General features: G+C 44.9%; 1 protein-coding gene across 1 annotated transcript; it reads right to left on the reverse strand.

Annotated features, from left to right (window-relative positions):
* Positions 1 to 430: 430 nt before the first annotated feature.
* On the reverse strand, positions 431 to 2274 carry LOC109777689 (transcription factor MYB53-like). Its single transcript, XM_020336265.4, has 3 exons — positions 1945 to 2274; positions 1127 to 1864; positions 431 to 881 (listed from the first exon to the last, which is right to left on the reverse strand). Exons 1-3 carry the CDS (start codon positions 2208 to 2210, stop codon positions 848 to 850), a joined length of 1038 nt encoding a protein of 345 aa, XP_020191854.2. The 5' UTR covers positions 2211 to 2274; the 3' UTR covers positions 431 to 847.
* Between the last annotated feature and the right edge of the window lie 6986 nt (positions 2275 to 9260).

Genomic DNA, 9260 nt, shown 5'->3' on the forward strand with positions numbered 1-9260 from the left:
TAGTAAGCCTTAACTAGTTATGTGACAAGTTATGATAGACACAGTTTACCTATATATATTTAGAGCAAACATTCTAAATTTTCTTGAAGCTATACATTATGCATGCAATTGTCTCAGTTAGAACATATATATGGTTTAATTAAAACACGAAAGTAAACTTATCTTCTACTATATACATACCGTATCCTAATGCGAAATGGAAGGCCCACAGTGTAGACTATATCTTCTCTAATTAGATAATTAAAATACAGTAGTCCATATGATGCAAATTTGACTATCAACCATAAATATGTGTAGCCAGACAATTATTGTCGCAAAGTACATATGGAGATTGATCACAGTGAAGACTAATGTTGGACTCCCAAGACCAACATGGTGGGATTAAAATATAATCACAATCCAATCAAATGACGACCTGAGTTTAGCTTCTTCACGCAAGAGAAAGTTCAAACAAATTAACTAAACCCTGCGTCATTATGCAAGACTCAAGAAATAATGACGATGAGTATATAGTCACACTTACACACACATACTTTGCTGTCTGGAAAAAAGAAGGTGCTTTCAATTTATGTCACAACCGAGTTATTACATATATTCCCCACCTCATAAAAAAAGGAAACAACAAAGAAACTAATTAAACAAAAATTGACATTAATGTATGTCCTTCTGTTCTTTTTTGTACATGACTAAAAGTGTGGAATAAACCTCCTTGATCCCCTATCAACAAACAAACTTCACATCTTCGGTATTGATCGACCGAAAAGCGCGTCCAATCCAACAATTAATAGTCTCAGTCTCCTTCCTGATTATTTTTGGCATCCTTGATCATATCTCTTCTATCTACCCATCACAGTTCACTTGAGTTCAGCCATGACATTTGCCTGCATAAAAATAAATAAGAGAATTAATCATTTCAGCTAAGTATTGTGTCAATTAATCCCTGGTAAATTACCTAGCTAGTTGAACTATAAACTAAATTAGGATTAAGGAAAAAGCACAGAGAATATTTGAGAATATATGAGCCAAATTATTTGGGTGGATGGAAAAGAGACATGCATGCATGGGGTCATGGGTGTTTTTTTTTTCTTTTTGATAGAAAGTAGATGGAATGGGAGCAGGTACTCACTCTAGCAAATCCTTCCAACTACCGTCTGTGTTGAGGTCATCCATCAGGTTTAGGCTCTCCAGCCCGTTGAACGGGCTCGACGCCGGCGTCTGGTCGCACGACACACCGCCGCCGCCATTGTTGTTGCACTCCTGGTCGTTGGCCACCATTGGGCGCGCTGGCACCACCGCGTCCACGGTCACGTTGCTCCCGCTCTCCCCGCCATAGCCCCCAAACTCCGTTGAGCTCAGCCCATCCCCGGCGCCGAAACCGTCGAACATGCCGCTGACGTTGTCCATGCCGTTCACCGGCGTGGAGCTGGTAAGCGCCGGCAGGTTGTTCATGCCGTCCCACTGGCACTGCTGGAGCAGCATGCTCTGGTCAATGCCGGCGCCGTTCTGCCCACCGTTGCTGGCAGCGAGGAGTGCCATGAGCTTGTCCATGCCGGGTGCGGGCGCGGGCACGGCAGCGGCGGTGAGCGCGCGCACCAGCCCCTGAAGCAGCTGGAACTTGGCGGCGTCGGCCTGCAGCCTGAGCGCGTTCATGTCCCAGGCGCCCGTGGCCGAGCCGGCGCCGCCGAAGTTACCGGCTGCCGCCAGGAGACCCGGGAGCCCGTCGAGCAGGCTTAGGTCCGTGCGCGGGCGGTGCGTGATGGGGTCGATGCCCATGCCGAGCAGCTTCTTGCGCAGGTGCGTGTTCCAGTAGTTCTTGATCTCGTTGTCCGTCCTCCCCGGCAGCTTCGTAGCAATCGACGACCACCTGAACCAACCAACCCCAATCCATCAGTCACCGGCGCAGGAGTCGAAGAAGAAGACACAAACAATAGGCACGTGGCTTACTTGTTGCCGAGGAGGGAGTGGAGGTGGATGATGAGCTTCTCCTCGTCGTCGGTGAAGCGGCCGCGCTTGATGTCGGGGCGGAGGTAGTTGGTCCAGCGGAGGCGGCAGCTCTTGCCGCAGCGGTTGAGGCCGGCGAGCTTGGGCACGTGGCGCCAGCTGCCGTGCCCCTTCTCCTGGATGTAGTCCACCAGCAGCTTGTCCTCCTCGGGCGTCCACGGGCCCTTCTTCACGCCGGCCTCCCCGTCGCAGCACGGCGACCGCCCCATCGCTGCACTAAATGACTAGCTAATAGCTACCTTCTTCTCTTTTCTTTGTTTGCGAGGCTTAGCGTGCCGGAGAGAGGTGTAGCTAGCAATGGCCGGCGGAGGAGTTGGGTTTTTGAGGTTTCGTTGGTGTGGATAGGAGGGGGTTTTATAGGGAAGGGTTTAGAGGGAGAGGGACAGTGGCCGGGTGGGAGGTGGACGATGATGCGTGCATGGCGGCATGGAATGCTAAAAGGAAGTCTTTGTGTGCGGGAGACGCAGCCTCCTCTCTCTCCTCTCTCTACCTCTCTGTTTCTCACTCTCTAGGAACCTCTCTGTTTCTCTCTCTAAATCTCGCTCTCTCTCTCTCTATATATATATGGTGAAGTACAATTAGCTGTTTACAGGCCTGTATGAGAATCACATTATTGTATATGTTATGTTCTAATGAATATCTTCATGTTGAAGCTACAGTTTTTAACATGTTCACATGCGTAGGAGCTGAGTGGTGGGACAAATACAATAGGAGGAAGAAGGAGCGAGGAAGAAAGTATAAGTAAAAAAGATTGAGAAACAAGGAGGGGGTGGTCGGGCGCGGTAGAGGATTATTGCAAGAGGTAGAGCGTGGAGGCGACAGGGGCATTGTCGACAACAATTGGGCGGGTATGTGGAGGAAGAAGATCAACGATGACCGTGGCCCTAGGCCCACAGTGCAGCTAGCCGGTGCGATATAGCGGCATTCACTGATCTATAGTCCCCACAACTAAAGCGGCACATGCGGGGCGAAGTTTAATTCACCTCTGGATCCAGTCGGCCCACTGCTGGCCGATTGGCGCCCAGTCTGCTTTCTCTAGGCCGACAAGTGCATGCACACATTTATCTGTTGAATAGGTATTTGAAAAATGTTGAAGAAGTATTTGAAAAAAATGTTGGTCATGCATATAAAAATGTTAATCGAGCATTTGAAAAAAAATTAACAAGTATTTCAAAAATGTTGAACAAATGTTTGAAAACAGTTGAATAGGTATTTGAAAAATGTTGAAGATGTATTTAAAAATATATTGATCATGCAGATAAAAATGTTAATCAAGCATTTGCAAAAAAAGTTGAACAAGTATTTGGAAAACTGTTGAACAAGTATTTGAAAAAATATTGATCATGTATATAAAAATGTTGAACAAGAATTTGTAAAAATGTTGATCATGTATATAAAAATGTTGAACAAGTATTTAAAAAAATGTTGAACAGGTATTGAAAAAATGTTAAACAAGTATTTGGAAAAATGTTTAACATGTGTATAAGAATGTAGAATGAAAAATAAATCAGAGAGGAAAAAAGAATTATGAAAAAGTATTTGAAAAAAGTTGATCATGTATATAAGAATGTAGAACGAGAAAAAGAAAAAAGAATATATAGAAGGAAAAGAAGAAACAAAATAATTAAATAATTCAGAGAAGAAAGAAAGAATAAATAAATAAGAGAAGAAAAAAATAATACAGAAAGAAAAGAAAAAAAAAAGAAATAATGGAGAAGACCGGCTAAGTCAGCTCTAGTTGGTCACGACCCTTTTCTAACCAGTAACTGGAAGCTGGTGGGGTGGTTAGCGGCGCTAGTGATCGCCGGTCTTCTCTATTATTTCTTTCTTTTTTCTTTTCTTTCTGTATTATTTTTTTTCTTCTTTGATTTTTTCATTTTTTTTCATTTTTCTCCGAATTATTTAATTATTTTTTTCTTATTTTTCTTCTCTCTATATATTTTTTGTTTCTTATTCTACATTCTTATATACATGATCAACTTTTTTCAAACACTTTTTCAAAAAAATTCAAATACCTATTCAACAGTTTTTAAATATTTTTTCAACATTTTTCAAATATTTGTTTAACAATTTTTTTCAAATGCTTGATTAACATTTTTATATGCATGATCTACATTTTTTCAAATAGTTCTTCAACATTTTTCCAATACCTATTCAACAGATAAATGAGTGCATGCACCTATCGGCCTAGAGGATGCAGACTGGGCACCAATCGGCCAGCAGTGGGTCGACTGGATGCAATCGGCCGACATTGGGCCGGCTTATTGGCCCCCAGTAGGACGACTGGATCCAATCGGCCAGCAGTAGGCCGACTGGGTATTATTTTCAAAAATATAATTACAGTGTAATATTTCTAAAATTTAATTTAAAATGTATTATTTAAAAAAAAGTAGCGTGGTCGGGCGCGGCAGATTACTGCAAGAGGTAGAGCGTGGAGGCGAAAGGGGTATTGTCGACAACAATTGGGCGGGTATGTGGAGGAAGAAGATCGACGATGACCGTGGCCCTAGGCACACAGTGCAGCTAGCCGGTGTGATATAGTGGCATTCACTGATCTATAGTCCCCACAACTAAAGCCGCACATGTGGGGCCAAGTTTAATTCTTCGTCGCATGATTTGGAGAGAAGTCCGGTTGCAAGAGATCACGGTACATGTGACAACCTCTGAGGTGTTTTGATGTAACCTTTTCTTTTACGAAAGATCCTTGTGGTCTGTGTGTGTCTCCTTGAGTTGACTCTCCGAAATGTTTCCGCGGGGACTTATCCAAAATTTCCCCATCGCGCGCTCACTCCTTTCTTCTCTGTTTTCTCACTCTCCCTCTCACCCCACACCCCCCCCCCCACCCCTCGCGCGCCCGCCGCCGCCCCTCAGCATCGTCGTCCCGTCCATCGAGCTCTGCCGTCGCCGCCCCTCGGCGTTGCTGTCTTGTCCGTCGAGCTCTGCCGCCGCCGCCACTGGGACTGCCTCCACCGAGCCCCGTGCCCCCACCTCCACCGAGCTCACCCACCGCCACCATCTCGGCCACAAGCTTCACCGAGCCAGCACAGGCGCGGCCTCCCCTCCACCAAGCTCCGCCACGTCTGGCATCCACCTCCCCCGCCGGCCCCCTGCCCCGTTGGTGAGCCCCTACTCAATCTCGTTTTTTTTAAACAAAAGGGGTTTCCCCCCTCTCCCTTTTAACAAAAGGTGTATATGCATAGCGATTAATGTGTGTGAGTGTGTGCTTTGTATGTGTGTGTGAGTGGGTGATGTTGGTGTGTGTGGGTGGAGGTGTTGTTGATGTGTGTGTGTGTGTGTGTGAATGAGTGATGTTGGTGTGTGTGTGTGTGTGGGGTGGTGCTGTTCAAGTGTGTGTGATGTGTTTGTGTGTGCGTGTGAGTGAGTGCTATTGATGTGTGTGCGTGTGTGAGTGAGTATTATTGATGTGTGTGTGTGTTTGACATATGATTGACATAACTTCATTCTTTCGTGCAGGACATGCATCTATTTTGACAATAGAGAGAGTGAATTCCGTTGCACGCTTCAAGGGTAATCTCTTCCCGTTCATGTGTAGTTTTCCATTATTTGTAGATCACCTAAATTGTCGCGTAACCTAGGTGTCTCCCGTTCGAAAGGGTTGTATCTATAAATATGCAAGTCTTTGCATATTTATAACCTCACTCTTTCGAATTGTCCATGTTTTTCATGGACAGCCGGAGGATCTGTAGGTTGGTCGTTTTCATGTTGTACTTCGATCCGAGACAGAATTTCGACGGTGTCTCCTTGTTGTTCTCTGGATGCACATCCTCTCAGCATATTGCCGAGACATGTATTTAGAGAACAGCGGGGAGGTGCTGCTGAAATTTTGTCTCGGGTCAGAGTACGGCATGGAAGCGTATCCAGCCTACACCTCCTCGGGTGGGATTAGAACCTATCTTTACCTATTAGATAGCTCAGTGCATGTCGTAAAACTTGATGGAACCACTTGTTACCTATAAAAACATTATGTGTATGTTTTAGTCTATATCAGAGGATGGAAGATGGTGAGTGGATATACACCGTACATCCCAGCATTGAGGGTATGACCCCTGAGTGGAGGTCGAAGACCAATGGTTTCCTGGAATTACTATTTGCTGGAGAAACGCCGGTTCATGGAATTTGGTGCCCATGCACGGAGTGTGATAACCAGACTAAAAGAGATAAGATTACTATGAGTAAGCACTTAGGAAAACAAGGGTTTACTCAAGGATATTACCGGCGGATATTACATGGTGAGATAGAACAGTCCAGGGCGGAGGTGGTGTGATAGCGCACCGGCGAATATGATACTCGGATTGAAAACCTGTTAGATGACATCCGCCGTGCAGATCCGCGGGAGGACCCGTACTCCGAGGAGCTGCCGGAAAGCCCAGAAGAGTATCATGCTGCTTTGTTTGTTGCACAGAAACACCTCCACGCCCATACAGAGGTTAGTCAACTAGATGGCATCGCACGCCTAATGGCCCCGAAGGCAAGCCATTGCATGAGCATAATTTGCTTCAATGAGTTTTTGTCAATTATTGCTAGCCTGCTGCCTAAAGAAAACATATTGCCAAAGAACATGTACGAGTCGAACAAAATCCTCGGTTCACTTAAGATGCCATATGAGCAAATACATGCTTGTCCAAACGGATGCATGCTATTTAGAAATGAATATAAAGATACGAACTACCGTGTCATGTGCAAATCCTCTAGGTATATTGAGGTAATAGATGATGATGGTAGCAGGAGGCAGCTCAAAATTGCCGTCAACATCCTTCGATATCTTTCATTCACAAAAAGGATCCAGAGGCTTTATATGACCGGGGAAACTACCCAATATATGAGATGGGCCGCCGAAGGGAAGATGTACAATACAAAAAAGATGCAACATCCACAGTATCGTGAAGCATGGAAGAAATTTGTTGAAATTCATAAGAAAATAGATGACTGGAAGAGTGTAGCTGTTCGGATAACAACCGATGGGTTCAATCCATATGGTTGGATGGCTGCCATATACAGCTGTTGGCCAGTATATGTTATCCCCCTGAATCTACCCCCTGGCATTTGCATGGAATGACATCACATGTTCCTGACGCTGATAATTTTAGGGCCTAACTATCCGGGGAAGCATATGAGTGTGTACATGGAGCCATTGGTGGACGACTTACTTGTTGCTTGAAACAACGGGGTAAGGACATACGATGCCGTTTCAAAGAAGCACTTCAATATGCATATCTTGTACCACACATCGCTACATGACCTACCAGCATGTGCGATATTTTGTGGTTGGTGTGTAAAGGGAAAGTGGCCTTGCCTAGTGTGCCGACAGCGTGTGACTTTCATTTGGCTGGCTAAGGGTCGCAAGTATGTATGCTTTGACCAACATCGGCAGTTCCTTCGTCTTGATCAACCATGCAGACAAGACACTGTGAACTTCCGGAAAGATGTTATGGTTGATAGCCCGCCACCACCTATTATGACCGGTGCCCAGCTTAAGGATGAGTTAGATGCTCTCGAGAAAAATCTCGATGGGAAAAGTTTTGTGGGATATGGAGAGACACACCAGTGGAATCACATTCCAAGCTTATGGAGGCTCCCTTACTTAAAGATCTTCTCCTTCCACATAGCATTGATGTAATGCACACTGAAAAGAATATTGCAGAGGCCTTACTCGGCACACTCCTCGACATCGAGAAGTCAAAGGATAACATTCAGGCTAGGATCGATCAAGCCCAGCTATGCAACAGGTCAAAATTAAAATTGGTGCCTTGTGCAAAAGGTAATTCTTGGAAGAAGCCACAAGCCCTTTTCACCCCTTCAATGCCCCCAAAGAAGGAAATTCTCCAAGGGATTGTGAACAAGTTGTACTTCCCTGATGGATATGCAGCTAATATCATGAGGGGAGTTAATATGGATATAAAGCGAATAGGAGGGCTCAAGAGTCATGACTACCATGTATGACTTGAGCGGATAATGCCTGTGATGATTCGAGGGTATGTCAGAGAGGATATTTGGCGAGTGCTGGCGGAGTTGAGCTACTTCTTCCGCGAGCTTTGTGCCAAAGAATTAGATTATGAAGTAGTTGCAAAGTTGGAGGAACAAGCATCTGAGTTGCTATGCAAGTTAGAGAAGATATTTCCGCCAAGTTTCTTTAATCCGATGCAACATATGATCTTACATCTCGCATATGAGGCTAGAATGGGAGGACCTGTGCAGTTCCGATGGCAGTATGCACCTGAACGGGAGTTCAAGCATCTTCGTGGCAAATGTAAGAATAAAGCCCGCATCGAAGCCTCCATAGCCGAGGCATACCTGAACGAGGAGGTGGCAACAACCACGACAAAGTACTATCATGACAGTATTCAGACTAGGTTAAATCCAGCTCCTCGTTACAGTGAAGAACCCACCAGTAATGGTTCTGACCTTAGCCTCTTCGAAGGCCAAGGTGGCAAAGCAAGTGGATCGGAGTGCAAGACCTTTTCACCTACCGAGTGGTCGACTCTTATGATGAATGTCTTGACCAACATGGAAGAAGTGCAGCCGTACATAAAGTAAGTGTAGAACACCTTCATTGACAACTACTCACTAGTCTTGAGTCCTAACTCGAATTCTGGAAGCTACAAAGGGCCCCTAACGACAAAGAATCAGCAAACCTTCTTGAAGATACCAATGCTGATGGCGGTTTCTTTTCTTGGTTCTCAAGAAAAGTAGCTTTCCTAACTTTATGTAAACATCAAGTTGTTCTTACTTGCTGGTAATGCTTCCAGTAATGAACCTGACAATCTCATATTAATCTTGTAGGCATGTCAGGAGGTTGATATGGACGCCAAAGTGGGAGAAGTGGCCAAAGGTTTTGAATACGAGGCCAAGTCATTTAAGGCTTATGACATGAATTGGTATCGATTCCACACTGATAAACGCATGCGTGAGAGGCCCAGTCGAAGGTCAATAAATAGTGGGGTCTATTGTCTAGGGAACCATCGAAGAAATTTATGAGCTACAATAATGCAGTTTACAAGGTGTGAAGCCAATCGTATTCAGATGCAGTTGGCTCAATCCTGAGAAAGTGAGACGGACCCCTAGTATTGGCTACAATACTGTGGTTTACAAGTTGAACCAGCATCAAAATATGCAAGAAATGATGCCTATATTATGGCTCAACAAGATACACAAGTGTTTTATCTCCCGTACGCGTGCACATCTACGGAACATATCAATCTCTTGAAATGGGATGTCGTGTACAAGGTACCCCCGCAGAT

The sequence above is a fragment of the Aegilops tauschii genome, chromosome 4 (assembly GCF_002575655.3).
Source record: "Aegilops tauschii subsp. strangulata cultivar AL8/78 chromosome 4, Aet v6.0, whole genome shotgun sequence".
Classification (NCBI taxonomy): Eukaryota; Viridiplantae; Streptophyta; class Magnoliopsida; order Poales; family Poaceae; genus Aegilops; species Aegilops tauschii.